General features: G+C 40.5%; 1 protein-coding gene across 4 annotated transcripts in view; it reads left to right on the forward strand.

Moving 5' to 3' along the window:
- Positions 1-23,994, forward strand: part of mei4 (meiosis-specific, MEI4 homolog (S. cerevisiae)) — a 66,675-nt gene that overhangs the window by 18,618 nt on the left and 24,063 nt on the right. Inside the window, exons 4-5 of one of the 4 annotated variants that reach the window (XR_014869514.1) lie at positions 6,733-6,864; positions 10,169-10,307. The exons of 1 other annotated variant lie outside the window; for it this stretch is intronic. Coding sequence is in view for 2 of the 3 variants with exons in the window: in XM_085133630.1 (XP_084989756.1) it covers positions 6,733-6,864; positions 7,280-7,333 (186 nt within the window). In the remaining variant the exon portion in view is untranslated. 2 more of the 4 variants (XM_085133630.1, XM_085133628.1) reach the window with 2 other exon arrangements.

Raw genomic sequence — 23,994 nt, forward strand, 5'->3', positions numbered from 1 at the left:
GTCAAATTTGACCCCATGGTTTCCCTAGTAAACCAATGGGGTCGGATCTGACCCCATGGGTTCTCCAGGGTTAAAATTTTAACATTTTTCTAAAAGTTGCGATCTTCTGACAAACCTACTGAAATCTCGTATTCATTCACATGCTCCAGACTTCTTGGGTAAGTTGCTACAGGTTGTGCATGCCTGTGTTTTAGCACTTAACCCCCTTTGTTCTCATTAACTTGATCACTTCTGTCAGTTACAGTCTTCATTAGATGCATTTCAGCATTTTGTTGAGCCGCTCAGTCATTTTGTAGTCTTGCAGAAAGGAATAACAAGAGATTTTACTGTTTGGGTGTTACTAAATTTGAAAACGGAGACCCATGTGACAGCTTTAGACAGTTTTATACCATCATTGTTTGGCCTTTTTCTGAAACCCTGGCTGTGTATTCAAACAGTAAAAACAGCTGAGTAAGAGTCCTCTGCAAGTTTCAGCAAACTGCTTACAGCCTCAGTTTACAGCTGCAGTTTATTTGGTGGTAGGTCCTGCCTTCAGAGCTGCTCAGGTCCTCACGGAGAGCTCTTATTTCTGCCTGCATTTCTCAGACACACCTGGACGAGCTGTTGTGTGCCAAGACGAATGAGATTGGACAAGATGAAGAGCTCACAGGGTGAAATTGCCAGCTCCAGATCCCCAAGCGGCTTCGTTCAAATGTCACTCTCCCTCTGTGCTGAACTGCAGACATATTTCATGCAGTAACCTTTCAGAGGGTGAACAGTTTGGTGTCTGTCTGGCTTCTTATAACTCCACCGCTGCCTCATCTTACCCATGTCATCCTTTTGTCTGCTGGACAAACTTTTATTACCTTCTCGTACCCTGGATCCAGCCAGTGTTTAAACTCACCGTCATATCGCACCATTAATTTTTCTGACGGTGCTGCCTTTCACTCTTACAGTGCCTTCATATATGCAGACAAATCATGAAGCTAGGCTTAAAAAAAAAAATAGGCCTCTTGCACAGGTTTGTACTCTGTAACATCATCTTTCCAAAGGCATACAAAATAAATGCATTTTTAAAGGATGGGCAGGTAACGCATGAAAGACATGACATAAGAAGATGTTGCAGTAAATTTAAAGGAAAAAAAAAAACTTCCAACAATCAAACCTCTTTTTTCAAGTCTCTTTCATATAAATAAATAAAGATTTACACCTCTCTGCTGGGCTTCAAACTGTCGTAGGTTAACTCGATGTGGTCCCTGCTCTAAATTGAAGTTTTTATGAAGTCTGAGAGTGGGGTATTTCACCCCCTGGTTGCTGTTTTTGGAGCTGCCAGGCGGAACTACATCAGAGTACAGTTTGGATGTGTCGGCTGTAAAACGGCTGACAGTGTGTTGTGGGATCAGTATACGTTTAATATTCTAGTCAAAAAACCTCTTATGAGCTCCATGAAAACTATTAAAAACATGCCAGTGAGCTGCACTGCTACCCTGAAGAGTCCTGCTGCCACAAATACTCAAAGCGCCAAACACGCCACTGAAAATAGTCCTAAACAAATGCACTGTTTTTGTATGTTTGATGGGTGCAACATCACCTAGCTGCCTGGTTAAAGTACAGACCCCTTTTTTAAAGATAAAGCTTTGTCTTTAAAGAGGTGTTGGAGGTGTGTCACTCAGTGAGGACTTGGTGATCTGCTGGTTTTACCCAAACTAAGAATATTAATCTGAGTTTGATTGGTTTCTGTTGTGAACCTTTAATCGGGCAGCTTCTGTTTGGTTGGGAGGTCATTTAAATTCGTAGTGCCAGCCTCAATCAGTGTTTGTAACACTGGTGGTGCAGTACTAGTAATGGGCATGTAAGACCTGTTAGTGTTACTTCTTGCCTTCTTTGCCTGTAGTACGGGCAGTATAGTTACCTTTAACCACAGTACGAGGACAGAAGGGAAATATGGACCAGATCAGACAGGTTCTAGATTCGTAGGAGCCAAGGGTGTATGACAACAGAGGACTTGTACACAGTAGGTGTAGAAAACACAATTGCATTTATTAGCAATTATTAAAGTTGTGCACATTTAACAAAAGTAGAGTGCGCTTTTTGAAAACAAAATAAAATAAACCCCACAAATAGTCGACCCAAGGATATATTGTCTTTTGTGTCTTTTTTAAAGTCAATTTCAGTCTTTCAATGTTCACTAGTCACTCAGTGTGTTTGTAACCAGTCGGGTTACAATCTACCAGTTCATCCGGCTCTTTGGGCTGGGCTGGCCATCCAGTACTGGAAAAGGGATCCTCGATTCTTCTCAGGTCCTCAAAACCAATCCAATCCAAATAAGCAAAGGGAAAAAAACCTGACCTGGGGACCAGGCCAGAACACAGTAGTTCAACATTTAAGCTATCATGTCTGTAACTTATTATTACTACTGGTTGCTTGTAGTGTTTCTAAATTTCTTTCAAAATATTCTATGTTGTATAACAAATTATTCAAATTTCAAAGGGAAAAAGTGCATAGGAAACACACATTTAAAATAATACAAAATAGCTCAGCAGTGCATTAAAAATACACATTGGCTTGAGACTTATCAAGTTTCAGCTAAGTAAAGTGCAGGTGAAGGCACTTAGTTTCACCTTGCTAATACTTAGTGTGCAGAACTATAATTAGCACCATGAGAAAGGTGAACATGTGCTAACATAACAACTTCGCACAAAACCATACATTATACATCAATACCACAGTAATGTGACATAAACTTTTAAAGAACATCTCGTATAAAGTGCAGCAGACTCAGTGCTAATTGCTTTAGCCTCGGAAAAGGCACTTTCATTGCAAAATGGCTAACGGACGTTAGCATCGGAGCTAGCGGCAAGTAGCATGCTATGCTAGTGCACATGCGCTGCCTGGGACTTACCATGTGAAGCAACAAATGCTACATGGGGCTTCACAGTGCTCACGCTGGCTCACGGCCTCTGGAATACAGTATCACTCTTATTATTCTCGCCGAAAAAAGGACTTTCACTATCCAGCTAGCTTCTTCACCGCACGGGTAAACTGATCTTTCACCGTCTGTGTCTCTGGCGTATCTGACTGGCACACGAAGGCACACACAGGTGAGCAGCGCACAGACTGGGGGAGGGTCAGACCGGCCAATGATTGGTCGCTCAGTGGATCTGACAAACACACTCTAAAGGACTAAGTCCTGCCCCCACACCATTTATATATTACATATAACATATGTACATATTAATTAAACTTATGTTTACATGCTTTATCAGTATTTATTATAATTAACTTTGTTTTTATCAATATTTATACTTTTAATACCGTTTTTAACACTGGGTTACATGTTGCCGTCAGGATTCTCGTGTGTTTGAGAGTTGCGAATTCTCAGAAGGATTTAAGACTGTGACTAAAGTCTGTTCTAATATTCATGCTGCACAAAGCGAAGGAGACGACAATCATCGAAGGTTCTGAAGAACTTTCAGACAGGAGCTAACCTCACAAAACGGATTTCTCACAATGGATTCAGTCGCACATTCAGCCTGCTTTGGCGACCTTTCCAACCACCACAGTATTTAACCACAAAAATCACATAATCTTCACCAAATCAATATTTAATTATCACATATAAGGCACCCGTTTTCCACAGAATCTTTCCACCAGCATAATTTTTTTTCTTTTTTTTTTCCAGTCGACAGATGAAAGATCATTAAGTAAAAGCTGAAATAATGAAACAAAAATAATCCTACTGGAAATGTGTCAAAGTATATTTAAATTCCCAGACTGGAAGTGCACATTATGCAGAACTGTATACATGGAATTATTGGAGTCGGTGTTAATTACTTTATACACTCCCGGGTAACTTAATCTGTAAAAACCTATTAACTTATGTTAATGAGATGAATCTGCAAAATTAAATTAGTGCTACAGTAGTACAGTACAAAAGACATTTTGTACCGTTTGTTGAAAACCACAACCGATCAAAATAACCGCACACATGCAAGTAAAGGTAGGTGAACCCCAGCTTCTTTAACAGAATAATGCGTAATAATACATGTTTTGTGACTGTATTAGATACACAAGCACTAATTTATCTTTTTGGTTTCACAGACAAGACTCATAGAGTTTAATTGATAATTAGAAAAGTTATTTTCAGCTGGTATTTATTTACGAGAGGTCGCCACAGCGAGGAGCTCCACGTGTTTGATTTGGCAGAAAGGGAACTAACATGAAAAAGTAAAAGTGGAAATGTAACACATACAGCACATACACCACAGGGTTTTCATATAAAGATGTTTTTATGATTTCCACCAATGGAAAACTGACAAGACTGATTTAAAAAAGGAAAAGAAAAATGTTGGACTTCAGTTTATCCATCCATCTTTGCTAAACTGGAGCCTTGGCAGAGGATGCGCTCTGAGTGTAATCTGGAATTTAAAAACAGCTTTTCTGAGTCGACTGCTTCTACACCTGGGGCATCCAGTTATAGGAAAACAAGGAAAGAAGCTCTGCTGTGGTTGGATCGAGATCTGAGTGTTTTATCATTGAAGTCAGTGTGTGTCGGACTCTGCCAAAACTTATTCTTTTGTATTCATTTTTGGACTTTCCATTGACAAAACTGCATTATTTTACAAAATGGAGCAACTTTTGCTCCACTTGAGTATTTCCATATCAGATATTGAGCACGCTGCTATAAATCATGCTCTAAAATATTCTCAAGACTAAAAATATTTGGCTGCTCCTCTGTCATCGGGTGTCGGGTGGACTTTCTCAGCTCAGCAGAGCTTTTCAGTGAAATTAGATTTTTTTCCCCGACTGGAGTTAAATCAGCAGCTGAAATAATTTAAAAAGTTTGTTAATGAGCTTCGGGCAGTGTTTGTTTGTTCTAAATGTGAGGCGTCTGGAGACTGTGGAGCAGCACAGAGGATGTGTTGGTGTGTGGAGAAGTTTCTTTGTGGCGTACATAAAAATAAAAGGAAAATCTGAAATAGGCAGGGTCCTGATCTCTTATAAATCCATTCATCATTACTGAGTCAAATAATGCAGAAAATAAAAGACGATAAGGGAAGATGTGCGTTAGATATGCCCTATAATCTGTGTCCAACCAACTAACTAATATTAAATAAGTAAATAAATGTGACATAAAATAAACCTAAAGTACAATTAGGGCAGGGCCATATCATACCGTTTGCGGTAATACCGGTATAATGTTGGGCAACGATAAGAAATATCGCGATAGAATATGGGTAAAACGCGCATGCGCAGTGCCTTTGTTTACATACGCACATGGTGGAAAAAGCATGGCGGCAACGGAGAATGAGAAGGGCGAAAGCAGATCGTTGAATGAAACGGATGAACCAGAATTGGTTTGTAAAAATGCTGCAACTTCAGTGGTGTGGAACTGGTTTAGCTTTCGTCCGTCAGATACACAACAAAGCACTATTTTTGGTAGCGCATGCTAGCGGGCCGTCGTTATTACCGTGTTTTTTGGAAAATACGGCACACTTAAAATCAATCCTTTTTCTGAAAATCGACTGTCCCCCCTTGATGGATACGAACCCGCACCGCTTGATGGATTGTCGGAGCATTACGGCTATCGTAGGCAGGAGCCTCGCGGAGTGATACGTACTGTGCTTCAACATAATATTACCGTATTGTGTGTGTATAACCTGATTTTAAGTTTTGTGGATATTATACATGGTTATGCTGAGGATATGTCTTTTGGTTAAACTGTCAGCGAGGAATTTGCATTTGCACTGTTAAATTTTTATATAACTTTAATGCACATAAAAAACAGCTGCTGTTTAAGTGAAAATACATTGATGGTTTTCTTTTTTTGCACTAATAAAGTTGTGTCAATTATATTGTCAGTTATATTGTTATTGCAAATTTTCAAATGTATATCATGATAAATATTTTTTGGTCATATCGCCCTGCTCTAAGTACAATTACAGTCATTAATATTCAATACTTTAGTGTTTGTCTGAAAGAGGTTTCTCTTCTAAATGAGACTCAATATCATTACTTGTATAAATAAAGGTTAAATAAAAATTATATTAAATTTAAGAAAAAAATCACAGATCGTGAAAGTGGTTTCTTCTGGCTCAGGTTGAACCATTAACTAGAGCCATTTTTTTACATTAAACATAACAATGTTATTCTTCTCTTTTTTATGTCTTTATTTTAAAAAACAAACTCACCTGTAGAGGCAGTGCTGGGTTTATTCAGAAAAGGTCACACTTATTGCATTTTTCGTGACCTGCTGATCAGGATTTATCCTGATTCTGGTTTTCTTTGTTTTGTTACATCAGTGTTTTTTTTTTCATAAAAGTTTGGTAAATTCAAGTCATTGTCGAGTTACCATTGGTCGTGCATCTGCTGTGTGACAAACCCTCTGTTAAAAAAAAGCTTATTCCAGTCACAGGCTGATATGAGGTGCTGCACAAAGGCCCAGTATCAGATTAAGAAAGCTTATTTTGAACTGGGAAACATTGTTCTACCGTTTCCTCATGTGTCAATCCATGTTCCATGTTAAGATCCATGTTAAATGCATCACTAAATGATGTCCACGTTTTAGTTTATTTTACAAAGTTAGATATCATGATGAACTGTTGATGCTGGAGGTGAATCCTGCAGAGACTCTGTTTATGATTAGTTTAGAATCTTGAGAAATAGAATCAGTGTATTTACAGATTTTATGTTCTGTGTTATTAAGTTCTAAAGTTCTAAGGAAGCATCATCGTGGTGTTTTTCCAAACTCAGCTCGAGCCTGCGGAGAAGCTGATGGAGTACGTGATCGCGCTGGGAAGCAGCCGAATGTCAGCATCTTTGCTCGTTCGTCACATCCTCTCGGAGATCGGCGCCTTGGCCGATCAGCTCTGGCAAGCCTTCCAGGTAAACGTCCGCTGCCTTCCCCACACCTGCTCCTCCTCCTCTTCTCCTCTGTCTTTATTTTTGGCTCAGTGACAATGCTGATCCCTTTTGCTTCTTTCGCCCTCCGCTGCCTGCTGATAAACTGCAGGTTTATTTTCCCAGTCTCTGCAGCTTTGCAGCTCTTTTTTTAAAAACCATGTTCAGATCAGATCAAATCTGTGACTCGTGCTCACTGTTTTTTATTTTGTTTTGTTTTTATTGTTCTTCCCCACAGATTCTCTTTCTCTGTCTCCCTCTCATACATCTATTTTTTATTTGACCTTTTTGCTCCTCAAAGTCGCCCTTTGTACGAAGCTTCAGGCCCAAACAGTTTGCCCTTATCGACTCATTGTCACGGCCGCGTCTGAAAGACCATAATCAATACCACTTCCTACAGGTTTCCTGTCCGCCGTATTCAAGCGTTTCTCAGTGGGTTTCACTGACCAGGTGAGAGCTGCGTGTGACCGGCGTTGCTTCCTGTGAAAGGCAGAGGCAGGTGTCATGCTTCCGGGGTCCTGCGAAATGGAAATGTGTAAAAATCTAAATTTAATAAAAAAAGGATACAGACAATTTTCCCCCTTCACTGCTCCTGCTGAGCTTCCCTCCCACTCAGCAGGGTCGGTCACGCTTACTTGTGCCTGTTTTTCTTCTCGAGAGAGCCGCGAGAGTCAGGCGATGCCAGAAAGAGAAATTTATCCATGCTGCATTTTTTTAGAGCCAAGTTAAAGAGGACAAACAGCTGAACACACTGTTCACTGGAGATATTGACAATGCAAAACAGCCTTGAGCTGCAGTGAAGCCTTTGTCTCCAGCAAACTAGCAGTAATGGGTATCTGTAAGCAAGACTCTGAAGAGGTAGTCCTTCATAAAAGTGCGGCCCTGTTATCATCCTGTGTGCATGCACCAGGCCTGTAATTGCGAACTTGAATTAAGCAGGATGTTAAACCTGTTGCTATGACGGTGTGACATTTCCAAGCACACAGGCAGCCATCAGTGTGTCCATGGAAATGTCTCAGAGACCACCCCTCACCACCCCACAAGCCTTTTGTTCCTCTTTTCTTTCAAGGCTAGAGAGATGGGATTGAGATTGGTATTTGCAGACGTTGGTCCCATATTTGCCTGCAGCTCTCTGTGGTTCAGCCTCTCGGGGGAAGAGCTGTGTGGCTCCCATTATGTAAAAAACTGGAGAGCAGCATTTGAAACACACAATCATGCTCTGCTTCACAGTAAATGATGATGGCTGCCTCTGTTGAACCTTCAATTCTTCAATCACAGCCTTCAGAAGAAAACTATTTCAGCCTGCAGTCCTCAATATGTTTTAAAGGCCTTCTCCTAACAAAGTATGCTATTAAAAACACATAGAATGTATTCGTGGTTTGGGGTAGAGCTGCCTGGACTCAAATTAGAGGATGTCTTTGACTCTGGAGTAGTTTTTCTGCCCCAAAATGGACCTTCAGTGAGATTGGTCCACATGAAGAAAAGAAAGTCTGCATCACCTTGCTTACATACACCATCTGTGCATTTTCCCTTTGTTTTAATAAACAAACATTTATTTTAAGCTGTAGCAGATTAAACATTACTTCAAAATAAACAATTTTGACCAAATTCCTGGTGATTTTTCCTTCAGTGGAAGACCACAACCCCTGTTATGGAGCCCAAAAATGTTTATAAGGAAGCCTCAGCTTTCTTCATGTCTCACCTATGCTCCTCCATCTTATCAACATGACAGCCTTATAGCTTTAGAAGTTATATGGCCAGAAGTGTAATACCCAAATATACCATTGTGTTTAGTTACGGCAAATGTTCGAGCGATAACACTCAGCTTTGTGGTCCTACTTTTGCTTCATTGCACAAAAAGCAAATGCATACATTTGCCTAAGGAAAAAAGGGAAAAAAGAAAACAATGGGCCAGTTTTTTATATCAGAAAAATGTTTTAAACCCATTATTTGCCCTCTGTACAGTTTTATATACAAGGGGAAACTGCTGAGTTGTCCACTTATTTAATGTAAAACCAAATGGAAAGCCTCAGGACAAAGTGAGAAGTGCTTTATGTAAGACTGCTATGTCCAAGTAGGGGATTAGTGACTATATGAGTTCAGACTGATTTTTAAAAATTTCTGCCCTTCACCCCATGGGTGAAGTGCACAAAAAAAACCTCAAAGTAAAAGTAAATGACACTCATTGTCAGCATTCATGAGGAATTAACTTCACTTTTAACTTAAGTACCAAGCAGGCTCCTCAACAACAGCGATTTCTGGTCTATTGGGCTGAAATGTAAGTAGAGTAAAACATAACCCCTTAAACATTTCACCAGAGACTTGCGGGATGTTAAGTAGTGAAACAGAAACATCCAGTGAAAGTTCAGTGAAAACTGTACTATGTCATAGATAAGAAGATTGAAAAGCAGTCACAGGCTCTAGTCTGATTTGTGCATGTAGGTCATTCCCCAACTGTGAGGTTCTTAAAATGCTCCAGCACCTTTAGTTTCCTGAAAATACATACAGTGTATAAATAATCTGATACGCAGAGGTAGAGATCTAATTAAACTTTTGTATAACAAAGCCTAAAGGTCAACGTTCTTGGGTTTGCACTGGTTTTACACTTAGCTTTGGCTTTTTGGCTTGGGTTTGGAGTAGTTTTAGATCTAGTTTTGGTTTTAGGTAAGTTTTTCTCTTTACTTTAGGCTTGGTTTTGAACTTGTGTTTAGACAAGTTTGAGACTTGGTTTTGTTCTAGGGTTTGGGCCTTTTTTTAGACAGGTTTGTTTTGGGTTTGGACTGGTTTTAGATTTTGTTTAGGGTTTGGGATGGTTTTAGATCTAGTTTGGGCTGGTTTTAGATCTAGTTTTGGGTTTGGACTAGTTTTAGATCTAGTTTTGGGTTTGGGCTGGTTTTAGATCTAGTTTTGGGTTTGCGCTGGTTTTAGATTTATTTTTGGTTTTGGGCTGGTTTTAGATTTATTTTTGGTTTTGGGCTGGTTTAGATCTATTATGGGTTTGGATTGGTTTTAGACTTTGTTTTAGGTTTGGGCTGGTTTTAGATCGAGTTTGGGCTGGTTTTAGATCTAGTTTGGGGTTTGGACTGGTTTTAAATCTAGTTTTGAACTTAGTTTTGGGTAGTCACTAATACTGACTGCGTGACTTGGAGTGACATTAAACTACATATTACTTTGCCGGCGACCCGCTGGGACTCTACAAAGACTCTCTTGTTCATCATTCGAAAACCACTGAGCTCTGCAGTTACAAGCTCGCCCCGTACAGAACTGGGATCTTTCACACTCTCGGCAGGCTGAGTCAATGCCACGAACAGACCCCTGCCTCAGCTCTTTGTCAGCAGCAGCAGACCCCATGAGCAGTGTGGAGTGAAAAGTAGTTCTCAGCATGGAGGATTTCTTTTGACAGGAGAACCATTATGACAGTGGCAGAAGTGAGTGGGTGGATTTTATTTGTCTCCTTTCATTTTCAAATGTTTTGATTTTTCTTGCCAACATTAACAGGACCATCAGAGAAAGTGAACACTCCTTCATAATAGCACATCACTGTGTGACAGAAATTTATCACCGACACATTCATTTCAAAACAAAATACCCAGTGGTGTGTCTTTATTTCACCTCACGGTGCCTTTAAACCTTTAGCTTAGGTTAATTATTAATTTAATTCTAAACATACTCTGCACTCTTAAACTAAATGCAGAGAAATATATATTTGCTTTGGTCTTCGTTTTAGACTGGTTTAGGACTTCAGTCTTATCATTGGATTTGTTTTAGACTTATTTTAGTCTTCAGTTCGAGCTTTTCACTAGGGCAGGGCGATATGGTCAAAAATATATATCACGATATATATTTGGAAAATTTGCGATAACGATATAACTGACGATATAATTTCTGCGAGACAAAATACAACTCCACAACTTTACTAGATCCAAAACCCTGATCCATTCATTTTACTTAAAAAAGTAGCTGTTTTTATATGCATTAAAGTTATATAAACATTTAATAGTGCAAATGCAAATTTCTTGCTGAAAGTTTAACCCAAAGGGATTTCCAATAGAAATGGGCTGACATATCCTGAGCATAACCATGTATAATATCCGCTGAAGTTAAAAAGAGGCGCTTTGCAACATTATACTGCAGTGTGCCAAATAAAAAAGTCAAATACGTATTTCTCGGACCATAAGGTGCACGGGATTATAAGGCACATTAAGCAAAACAAAGCAGTCAGATAAATCAAACTTTATTGTTTGATCTATTGTGGATGGATTATCTCAGTTGTTCTCCTGACTGAAGTTTGGTCCATTTACAGCATCCTGCCATGCGATTGCATTTGTCTCTAACCATCAGGAACCTTCACATTAACTTTGTGGAAAAGTGTTAGCGTTCATCCTCGAGCCTCACTGTTTATGTTATGCTAACACAGCTGTGTCGCTAGAGAAATATCTCAGTCAGAACATGCTATATCATGTTTAGGTAACTAGCGAAACTAGCGAGCTAACTTCCACTAACTTCCTGCTAGTTTCTAACTCCGTTAAATGTAATGAATTCTGTTTTCATGGATGCCTGGATGTTAAACTTCATAGTTACACCTGGTAAAGCAGCAATGCTGATCATTTCATTAAAGGTGAAAGAATTTAGACAGTTTTAAACTCTAAGTGACGTTCATTTGACTTCGGGACTTTAAAGGACGGAGTTTAGGACCCAGATTACTCCCAGATTTCCAAGCACCTTAGTCGACAAATACGGCGGCCCGCTTGCATGTTCTACAAAAAAAAGAAGTGCTCCGTTGTGTATCTAAAGGACAAACACCAAACCAGTTAAGCTGCACCATTTTTACAAAACAATTCTGGCTCATCCTTTTCACTCAACAGTCTACTTTCCCCATTCACATTCTCCGTTACCGTGCGTTTTCCATGCTTTTTTTGGCACTGTGCATGCGTGTTTTACCCATATTCTATCGCGATATGTCATTTTCTTATCGTTGCCTAGCTTTGTACTGGTATTACCGTGAACGGTATATTATGGCCCAGCCCTACTTTTCACTGGTTTTCGAGCTTGGATTTGGACTGATTTTTAGACTTGGTTTCAGGAATTTGTTTAGTTTAACTTATTTCTGGTGTTGTCTGTGTTCTGTGAACTTTACTTTATTAATGAGCATACAGTTATTAAATAGACCATTCGGAGTAAAAGATAAAAAATAAATGTGTAAACTTTTACTACATATATGTAAGTGTGACCAAGTGGTCGGCGGGGCTATAAAAAAAAAGTAATAAAATGACAACGCCACCAAGGGAAATTTCACCCCCAGGAAATAAAATCATTTGAGAATAAAATGTAATAAAAAAAAAACAAACAACAACGTTTGCACAGGTTCAGGGATGCACACTGAAGCTGGCTCAAATATTAACAATTTTATTTATTAATATAAAATAAGATAAAACATCAACAATGACAGAGCACTGAATGTAGTGTCATCTAAATTACAGTCCCAAATTACAATAAAAATAAAACAGACAACTGGGACTTACCAGCAGCGGTGGACCAAAATGAAAACCATACAAAAAACTCCACTACAGTCTATTCACCCGGTGCTGTACAACAAAGGAAGTGTGGAAAATGACCCGCCACCTGAGGTCCCACGGCCGCTGGTAGATCCTCAGTTCGCTGAAATAAAAGCACAAGACATACACATTAAAAGGATAAAACATGGTACACCAAATAACAGGCTCTCTATATAATAATAATTAAAAAAAACAAAATTAAAAGAAAAACTGAAATCTTTAAACACACACACACACACCTGGTGCTGGTTACGATTGTACGTAGCCCTGCAGAGGAGCCCTGAAACAGCAGCTTAAAAATCAGGCGATTGGTCACTGAGAGGGTGCGGCAGCAATCGAACCCTACAAACAAAAGGGCAAATATAATGGTTTACCCCAAGACCGGAGGCGCTATACTGCACGGTGGACGTAATTCAAACGCTTCTCCCCACCACGGCTGGAGTAAAGAAAAGAGAAACGGCCACACTACAACGAGCTGCAGAAATATTACTACTAGTTTAACTACTTACCTGTAGTAAGTAGTCACGCAATCCGATCATCTCGGTAAATTAACCTATAACAATAGGCCAGCATTTACTGTGTTGTGCCAGAAGCTCGGGAGGAATGAACCAACAAAAAAAACGGCTTCCCTTTATACAGACAGACACCACCCTGTAATCAATATGCAGGTGGGTTCCTAATTAGCCCAATCACATGATACAAGGAGCGAGTGCAGCGGAAAGAGAGAGAAGGTGAAGCAAGCAAGCAAACAACCAAGAGAGAGAGACACGCTCAACCCATCCGGCCACATAAGTATAAAAGTACATCCAGTTCTCAGCTGGAGATACTGCAGTTTTTTGGCTAACCTTCATCTTTAAACTAATGATTCAGATCAGATTCAGTCCCACGCGGGCTTAAAGTGACTAAAACTTTGCAACACATTCTCACTCCCAAAGCGTAATATGTTACGCTAGGTGACAAATCGTCAACATATTACGCTTCTGGGCACCCAACACGTCCCTAAATTATGAAATCGGAAAAATGAGGAAACACGAGAACTGTTTGGAATCAATCTACACATGTCTGTTCATTTTACTTAAATCGCTTTGGAAAACACTATTTAACGTCATTATAGTGCTGGATAAGGTTAGGGATCAGGTTAGGGTTAGGGCTGGAATACATGGCTGGAATGTGTATTACTGCGGGACCGTAATTCTATTGGATTTAACCCATAACCCGGCGCGTAGCATAAGAACGCTGAAGGTCACCTTTCGCGTTCCTCAGGAACGCCTTGGGAATAAGAACGGGCTGAACTTTATGGCAGATGAGTTTGGAGTACATTTAGTTTTTGACTGGCTTTAAACGTGGTTTGGTGGTTTGGACATATTTTGGTGTATGTTTTAGTCTCTGTTTTGGAATTGCATGAAGATTTATTGTCTTCATGTAATACCTGAACGATGTAAATAACTCGCAAAAATAACATGTTTTTCATCCGATCAGCAGGTCAGTTTATTTATTGTGTCTGTGATTTGTCATGGCATTCAGTTGATTTTCTGTCTAACAGCATCTAATAATGTTCATAATCATTTATTCCTGTGGGAGATCTGTGACACCGGACAAGCTAAATATGCATATAAACAACGTTAAACTCTGGATTGCATTGACAAACACGCTGCTGCCCTGTAGCACACGATCATAGAGCTGTGTGCGTCATGAGTTATCCATCAAATAGTGAGTTGCTATGCATTTCTGTCTACTCTTGATAAAAAACACTGATTACATTAATCAGAGCTAAGCATTAGTCATACGAGCAGCACACTGAAATTTACAGGAAACCTTTGGGAGCTGGAGTGATGAGAAACCTTGGTTTGAAACCTTGTTTGGTTTGAGCGCGCCTCTCTCTGGGTTTGTGATTTTGCCTTGAAAAATGAAGAAAATAAATGCAGCTTTCTGTTGGCATTCATTCTGCTGTATTTCCCTAGAAATGAAATACATCATTCAGGGCTAAACTGAGGTTCTCAGGCGGTGAGTAAGAGGATGTTGGATTTCCACAGTTTTATTCAGTGGCTGCAGACCTACCAGATCATTTTAGAATGACGCTGATAGGCTGGTTAATTGAACAGTTGATTGTTTAATTAGTAATTTCTTTCCATTGAACGGACAAACTTAATATTTGGAATGCCTCTCTCCTTGGCTTCAGTAAACTGAAACTTTTTAGATTATTTCAAGACCTTTCACCTTTCACCTTGTGTTTTGATGATTTTCTTTTCCCCTTTAATTGTTTCTTTAAGTTTAACAAATCATTTGTCGCAGTTTTCTTTCTCTTTAATAATGGTGGTTTTATTGTTGGCCTTTTTCTGCAGTGCTTCACTCACGTCCAGAACATTTATTGCAAAGGTTTGCTGATTGTTTTTTGTGTAATAGACCAGTGTACCGCCTTCAGCTAAAGGCAAGGATGTAAATGTTGCTGTCAAAGACGTAAGCCATGATAAACAAGTCAAACTATAAACTCCCACATGCCGACTTTTGTTGGTGGTTATTGAAGAAAGGCTTGAACTGGGTGCTCAGGTGGTGCATTAAGAGCGTTTCCTCTGGGAGACAAGAGCTGAAACTTTGAAACTTTACAGAAAAAGACTTAAAGGCAGAATTTGAGTCCCACGCTGTGTTCCCACAGGTTACTCAGACATCCAGGTGCTGTGCACTCTATTTTTAGTTTCTGTCAGTGAGTGATTTATGTGGGCATTGAGATTCAGTTAACCCTTCACTCCTGCTGATAACAGAAGCAGATGGCTTTCCAGTCCTCTCTGCAGGACCACCCCCCCAGACAGGAAGCAGTTCATCTACCCGAACAAAAACCTGACTTTAAGCATTTCTTTTGCAAACCTCAACACAGATTCCCGACATTTAGCTTTACTGAGGAAACATCGAGATTTTTTAAATCTCACTATAAAGTCATCAGATTTTTTATTGTTACTTTTGAAGAGGCAGGTTTTCCCCTTTCGAAGTCTTTTTAGAGTTCAGACCCCACTTTTGTCAAACAGTATCTTTATTCTTGTTTTCATAAATATTAATAGAAATGAGCAAAATTGGACAAAACCCAGAAACTAAACAAAACCCATCAAAAATAAAAAAGATAATTTATGTTTGTTTTCCATCCATCCATTTGGAGCCTATCCCAGCTGTCTTATGGCGAGAGACAGGCTACACCCTGGACAAGTTGCCAGTCTGCCGCAGGGCTAACACATAGACACAGACAACCATTCGCACTCATATCTATGGGCAGTTTCGAGTTTCCAATTAACCTATCCCCACTAACTGCATGTCTTTGGACTGTGGGAGGAAGCCAGAAGTACACGGGGGAAAAAAGGCAAACACTGTACTCATGTTTGTTGTTTTTAATCATAATTTTGTCCTTCTGGAAAGAAACCAGAGAGCACTGGCATTCAGGTTTACGAACGCGTAACAAGTGTTTGGAATAACATGTTGGTTCCATATCTTAAATTGAAACTGTTTTATGCTCAGTTTCCATTTAAAGTGCACTGTACCAGTAACTGTTGATACATGGTAACATTTTTTAAATAATAAATGAAGAGGAAGCTTCATTTGGTTGGCTGTGTGTACGGATACTGTTAACGCAGTAATTAATTGAAGCGGTCAGGTCATCGGCACACTGCCGGCCCTCTTTTTCTCCAGCTGGTGGTTCAGAGAGCAGATTGTTCCCATCTGTCCGGGGACTCTCCGCTGACTCAGGCCTTCTTTTACCAGAGGTGGAGAGGACAGGCGATGATGGTTGAAGGGCGTGGTGTCAGGTTCACACATCATCAACCTTATTTCCTTGTTGTCATTCGTGCCGTCTAGTAGGGATGGGTATTGATAAGATTTTCACGATTCCGATTCCATTTTCGATTCTGTTTAACGATTTGATTCTTTATCGATTCTCTTATCGATTCTCTTATCGATTCTCTTATCGATTCTCTTATCGATTATTTTTTTTAAAAAAAGGAGAACACTAAGGTCAATTAGCTTAGATCTTTGTTTTATATCTTCTCTTTGAACAAGATAGAAATTTAGGAATAACATGGCCTTACAAACCCAACAGTGAGATCTTAAGAGTTCCAGCCTACGGCTCTTCAATGGGGTATCACAGGGTCCCCAGGAAAAAAAATTGTAAATGTAAAATAATAAAATAAATATTCTTCTGTAGCAATAACAAAGTATAACATAAATTATTCTGTAGCAATTACACAAGAATATCCAATAATGTCCCTGCCTACAATTAAACACATTCACTTACCGAAAATCGGGGGCATCTGCTGTGGCAAATGGGTTCAAGCCTTTTACCACAGACTTAGTCACTGCGCGGTGACATTCGTCTATCCTGGCTTGAATGGCGACGCTACCCGTAGACTGCAGCGACAACTGCCAGCATCTGAGCCAGCCAGACTCTGTCTGTCTCTCTCATCATGGTCACCTAAATGCACAGTAATGGCAGGTTTTGTAATAAGGCAGATCGCGCTAACATAATATGCACTGTTAGTTGATTATTTACCTGCCGCATTAACAGGAGAGGACGTGCAAACGTTACCGCTGCTGCTGGATTGAGGTTCACGAGTCCGGAGCGGAATTAAAAACATGACATTCATTTAAGGTTATCGCGTGTTTTGTGAGCAAATGCTTTTGCATATTCGTAGTGTTCCCTCCCTTAAATGAAATATCTACTTTGCAAGTATTGCAAGTTGCCCTGTTGTCATCCGTTCTCGTAAAGTATAACCAAACTTTTTAGCGTTTGAGCCGCCATGTTTCCTGCCAGGTAAATGACGCTCCGCAACGTGTTGACGTCATTTGGGGCGACTGGAATCGATAAGGGAATCGTTTGCAAAAATGGCAAACAATTCCAAGGAATTGAAACAGTGGGAACCGGTTCTCAACAAGAACCGGTTTTCGATACCCATCCCTACCGTCTAGTCAAAGACCTGAACCTTGTGCTATGAGCCAGTCTGGAAGCACATTCAAGCGAGAATTAAAATGGATACCAGCACAGGGATGTTATTTGTTGGTTTTTCAGTGGCTGCAAGTGCTGATGACACTATTATGAACTGTATTATTACAGTTTATATGTCAGTATGTCAGCAGTTAAACTGGTTTTAATAAGTCAGCATTCAATACTGGGTGCAAAAACAGATACAAATTTATAATTTAAGATATATGTATTATTTGTGATTAGGGATGGGTACCGGTATCCGGTGCCATGATGGCATAGTAGGCGGGTCCAGGTACGTACGTTCTTTTAGAGCAGAGCTACAGATTAAAAATACCCAAAGCGAAGCGGTCAAAAGTCTGGCTGTACTTCACTGCAAAATATGCAAACTCAGCAGCCTGCAACAAGTGCTTTAAGCTTATACTGTGATACTGTCAAAGGAGGTAACACCTCAAATCCGATGAAACACCTGGCGATGCATAGCGTTTTTTTTAAAAGCCGAAAAATGCGCCGTATTTGATAGCTTGCTGCGAGACCTCACACCGAGCACATCTACTGCGGGTGTGGTGCCTGTTAGCAGACCCGGAGTTAGCAACATCCCCCAAAAACCCGAAGAGTAGAGTCCTGGCCCCTAGCCCTGCCAGTGTAGCAGAAATGATGACGGATGATGATGGCAGCAGCAGCCGTTCTTCTCTGCGTGAGTAGCTTAATGTTGTTCGTGTGTAATTTACATTGAGTAGGCTAACCACGTTATTACATTAATGCATGTAAGGTGAACTAGCAAACATCATCATAGCTACATGCGGCTGTCTTCTTGTTTGATGGCAGATACTCCCTTCACCCTGGCCAAAAAGGCTAAAATGACCAAAGAAAAAATGGGAAACAGCTAAACATGAGAGGTTTTTGGACAAAGTTTGTGTTTTTTCCATTGTTTAAGCACTGCTTCCAGCCAAGAGTGATACCATATATGCCCTATAGCTGCAGAAAAGGCTAACATTGTTATCTTTTTACAAAAAAAACAGCTGAACATGAGAGGCTTTTGGACCAATTTTGTGTTCTCCATTCTTTAAGCACCGGTTTGAGCACCGTTTAAGCACCGGCATCGTTTCAAAAGTACCGGTTTGGCACCGGTATCGGATAAAACCTAAACGATACCCATCCCTATTTGTGATATATTAATTCAAAAATGTTCTTTAAAAACATTCTGTAAGGTAGAAATGTCTTCCACACTATGAATGCCTGGATCCAGATTAGTTTGAGATATTTTCCTATTATAAATATATAAACTGAACAAGCAGCCTAACTGACAGACCCAACAAACTATTTAGTCCCACAGTTTGATTAGATTAATCATAATGAACAGATTTGTCTTCTTCAGGCCGAAGGTCGTAATTGACCCTGTGCACGAGAAAATGCTAACTTCCTGGTTTGAGACCGGATGTGGGGTTGTACATTTCCGGTAGCTTTACTTTGCGGTCAATCGCTACTGCGAAGATATACTCCAAAATTGATGTCCAAAACTCGAAAACGGAAAGATCGCGTTAAGTTACAAAGAGCAGAAGGTGGGAACACTCACCACTGTTGCGTCATAAAAAAATCTAATGATCAATTTTGACGTTTAAAGAGTTTAAATCGATCAGTTGTTTACATCACTCAAGACAAGCAGAACTGCATTGCTGCATGCAGAAGACACATCATCCACATTCAGAAGCACATCTCTGTATAGTGACTGGTCTTATGATTTAAACAGGCAAATGTTCAGCATTCAAACTACAGGTGAAGAATAGTCAAACCAGATGTTTCCCCCATTATGTCGATATCAGCTAGTCAAGTACACACCCACACAGCATGTTAACAAACCGTGAAAAAAGCCACACAAAAAATGAACGATTGCTGGTAAGGGTTTCTATACATTTATGTATTTATGAAGGGTATGTTGTGACTTACCTTCAAAATTACAGCGGTCCCTTGTTATAACGCGGGTCACCTTTCACCTCGCTGTTTTGCGGATTTTTTAGTGCAAGTTTGCATGCTTATTTTTTACATCACATTGTGTCCTGCGTCCTGATCGCTGCAGACGATCCCCTCCGTGATGTCTCTCCTGTACAGTACAGAATCGCTGCATCGATCGCTAGCAGTGTGACTCTGAAGTGCAGTACTGTATGTCCATGATGTCCACAAAACGTTTTGCACCAAAAAATAAAATTGGCTACTTGATTTCACCTATAACTGGTTATTTTTAGAACATAACACCCACGATAAACGAGGGACAGCTGAGAAATATAACATTTGAATCGCTTTTCTCTTTTGCCCTGAGGCGCGGGGAAAAATATCGACAAGTCGATGAACATCGTTTACAGCTATATTGGGTAAATGCCCAAGACATCTATAGAAATGTAAATCGCCGCTTGATTTATTCATTTGCTTAACTTGTTTTGGACCGTAAACAGGGCGCGAATAGGACACCGGAAACAAAGCTCCCCACAGGAGTTTCCGCACCGGAAGTAGCATATGCTAACGTGCACATAGTCAATAATGTTTTTGTTGGAAAATGGAGCACCGAAACATGCAGTTCCACAAGCTCCAACAGAGAGTCGGTTCTCATTGCGTGCATTACTAAAATGTCCAGGAATAAACTGTTTTGCTGTCTGTTAGGTATAGTTTCCGTATTCCTAACAGCAGTCCAGGCAGCTGGTGAGCATTAAACTCTATTAAGGCTTTAAAGTTTGAATCCTTAGGGGTGTGGTCTCTTGGACTGACAGGTGGATGGTGAGAGAGGTATTTGTCTGCTAGGCATATCTGCCATCGTCTGCCGTGCAGCTAATCGTCACGCTGTCTGTGACACCTGAGTTCCAGTTTTAGTGAGTAATATTCTAGGATTTAAAGTTGGACGTTACTCAGAAATGATTAATTGGGATCTGTGTCGCTGCCTTGCAGCTTACTCACTAACCTAGCCAGAGTTAGCTCTGATAACTTAGCTGATAACTTAGCAGTCCTCCCTCTTGTCCAAAGATTGTATTAAAAAAACAACATGGCTGTGGCAGAAGTGCTAACACAGTAGAGTCCTAACCCCACTGACTTAACTAAAGATGGGTAGCTGTGGCTGTCTTTGGATTTTCATATATGTTGCTTTTACCCTTCTGATCCTTGTTGAAGGAGCGATCCTAATCTTCAAACGCCTGTTTGAATACTGTTGGCAGTGTCCAGTGTTGCCAACTCCTCAGTAAGAAAAATCGCTATTGATTGTCCTAAAAGTCGCTAGAAGTCGCTAAATGACGTCATCGCCTAATTTGCATAATTGGTCATGCTAATATAATTGTAACCTACGTTGTTGGAGAGAGAAATAACATCGTGGAAGAGACATGAAGTGAGTAAAAAACGTCCTAAATGCATTTAGAGTTTATTTAGAACTACGAATTAAATTTGTTTTAGCAATAATTGTTTTTTGTAATGTCACAATTCCAACCCTGCTCCTTTATCCGGGCTTGGACCGGCAAAAGTGACCTGAAATAGGCACTCTGGTGGAGTTACTTTGTGTGTGTGTGTGTTTTAAACCTGATCCACAAAACAGCATAACAGTAAAAGAAGAACTGACTGGGTTACAGTCAGTGCGGGAGCAGCGGCTTCGCTCATGCGCGATTCATTCGCAGTTCGGATGCACAGGTGTGAACATCTCCTGCCCTGATAGCAGCTGGGGGGGGACTATCCTCCGCCCGTGAGCACTTTGGCACGGGCGAGGTGCCCACGGCAGCACCCGCTGCTTGTTGAGAGTAAGAGCGATACACGCTTTCACGTCAAAAAGTCGTCATAAATAAGTCTCCAATAAGACCAGAAAAAGTCGCCAGATTTGTCGCTAGTCGCTTTTTAGAAAAAAAGTCGCTAAGGGGGTCTGAAAACTCGCTAAATATAGCGACAAAGTCGCTAAGTTGGCAACACTGGCAGTGTCATCCTTTTTTTCTTCTGTTTTTGTTTAGTGGAGGTTTGCAACCTGCTTATAGCTGCATTAGCACCACCCTCTGATGGTTGTAGCACATTACGTCCTACGAGGAGCTTTAAAATGCACACTGACCCGCTGGAGGTCAAGGATTCATCATAAACCTGAATTACAATGTTGATAATCAGATAATGTGAGTCTGTGATTAAGCTCTGTGTTAATGTGTATGTAGACTTGATGATTGTACTAAAGCAAAGCAGACACTAGCATGTAAACTTCCATATGATGACACTGAGGTGCAAGATGATAAAACTGTGCATCACTCAAATTCAGAGCTGTCACGACTGAAGAATTTAAAAAAAAATTTTCACATGCATGGCTTCAAGGACACGAGTTCTCAGTGAGTAGTGAGGAGGGCGTGAGGTTGAGGGGCTGCGGCACTGTGTAGGCGGGCGTTCCTGTCTGACATATGCCCTCAGAGATGCTCCAGCCCAGTGCCGCTGTCCTTGGAGCGACGCAGCATACAGATAAGCCGCACCATCTGGACGCTTCGCTGTTCTGTCAGAGGTCCGTGACACTCGGTGGCAGCCCCTTAGGACAAAGCACGCAGAGATCCGCCAAACCTCTGGGCAGTGTAAATGCCACTCTGATGCCATTACTATGCACCCTCAGTGGTTCCTGTCCCAGCGTCTGCCTTTTATGCAAAGTGTCGGTGGATACTTCATCCTTTTCTTTTTCTTTTTTTTAAACTGATAGTGCAGAAGATTTTTAGGAGGGTGAAAACAGACAAAAGCACCCTCCTAAAAACCAGACATTTATTTGTCGTCTGGTTTTCAGCTTGTTCAGCTGCTGAACAAGCTGAAAACCAGACAACAAATAAATGTCTTTACGGTGTAAATGGGCCCAAATCAGGCAAAACACTATAAACTAGCACTGAAACTGCACGCACGACACAAGAAGATGTAAAACTCGGTCAACAGACCGACGTGAGCAAGTTAATTAATAAGATAAAAATAAGAAACAACAGAAAAAAAGAAACAACAGTCACCGGCAAACACAAACAGAAAGGCAACAAGAGGATGCTAAACACTTATTAAAACTACAGAAGACACAGAAAATGATTACAATCAAGAGTAGAACTTTAAAAATGTAAGAATCAAAAGTTAAAACCAGTGAACAATCAACATTAATCCAGTAAAAATTATTACAGGGTAAAAATAAAATAACTGAGGCAAGGTTAGAAACCGGACTGCTGAAGGCAGGCAGTGGCGTTACGCAGAAGCTAAAGGTGCTTTTTTGAGATTCAGCAGTTTAACAGAGTAAATGCAGGATGAGGTTTTTGGTTTCCTGAAGCTTTTAGGAAAAGTCTTAGATGATTAAAAATTAGTTTTAAGTAAGCTGCTTTCTGATTAGATTATTTATGTATGAGATGTAAGAACAGAGTTGTGAGAACAGACCCATAAAAATGGGCTCCCTTTGTTTTAAGGTACTTAATATTCCTTCAGGTCAATTTTAATCTCCAGGATGTGGAGGAAATGGCAGGAAATAAATCTTTGGTGTGGTAAAAGCGTTTTCAGTGTGATGTGACATCACCACTGCAGTTCTGTTGGTGCCTCTGAATCTTCTCCCTCAAGCCTCAGGACATCATGGTAGGTCTCACGTTCTCAGTCTCACCCTGGGGACAAATTCACGGTGCATGATCCGGTGAATCCTCCCGGTTACCTGAGGCGCTGCCTCCGGGCTTGGAACGTGCGGACTCTTCAGCCGCAGTGCCAGCTCTTAAAGGACGATCCTTAAATATAAATTCAGGTCATTTTGAAACAAATTTGGGGTCTGCAGTGAAGTCAGAAATAAAAAAAAAGCTGTGGACATACCTGAGAGGATGGTTGTTTGGACTCGGTAAATGGTGGAAAATAAAGAGAATGACAGTTTGTCAGTGAGCACAAAGTGACGAGGAAGAGAGAAGAAACACAAACAGACACATCTTAGGAGCTGAAGGCAGAACCGACTTTTTTTCTAAAGGCTCCAGAGACAAATATCTGGCTCTGGATGCTAAACGTCTGCCTTTCTTCACTTCCTGCCGGGCAGGTGGTGTTTGGTGACTTTACTGCTGCTCCTTTTGATGAAAACAACTGCCCGCTGCTGCCACCAAACACAAACCGTGAGCTGGAAGAGATCAGCATGCAACGTTTGATGAGGTTCTCTATGGTTTGTGAAGCAAATGACTGCTTTCGCTTTATATGAAGTTGTGGTAGTCTGCTCTTACACAGCTGTGCTTTCAACTAAATGTCATCATTTTAAAGCAGAGAGAAAATTCATTGATTTCAAGACGTTTGCACGTTCAGCAGCAGCTGGAAAACCTGCTTTCTGTATGCTTTTGAACACACAAACCATAACATCAAGTCTTCCAATCTTTCTCCAATGTGAATATTTCTTACCAAGCTTTTTGTCACATAAATAACATCAAAGACAGGAAGCTGGAGTTAACAGGTTAACTCCAGCATCTCTAAATGATTCTAAGTTTGGATTTGGGGGTCAGGTAAGTTTTTAGACATCTGATGGCTGTGTGGCTGGCAGGTTAGGGACCCACACGCTCACGATTCAGGAAACCAAGAGTCTACTCAAAACACAGATTTAATGGTGGTAATTCAAAATACAGAGAAAGCCAA

This window comes from Neolamprologus multifasciatus, chromosome 15, assembly GCF_963576455.1.
Source record: "Neolamprologus multifasciatus chromosome 15, fNeoMul1.2, whole genome shotgun sequence".
NCBI classification, from domain to species: Eukaryota; Metazoa; Chordata; class Actinopteri; order Cichliformes; family Cichlidae; genus Neolamprologus; species Neolamprologus multifasciatus.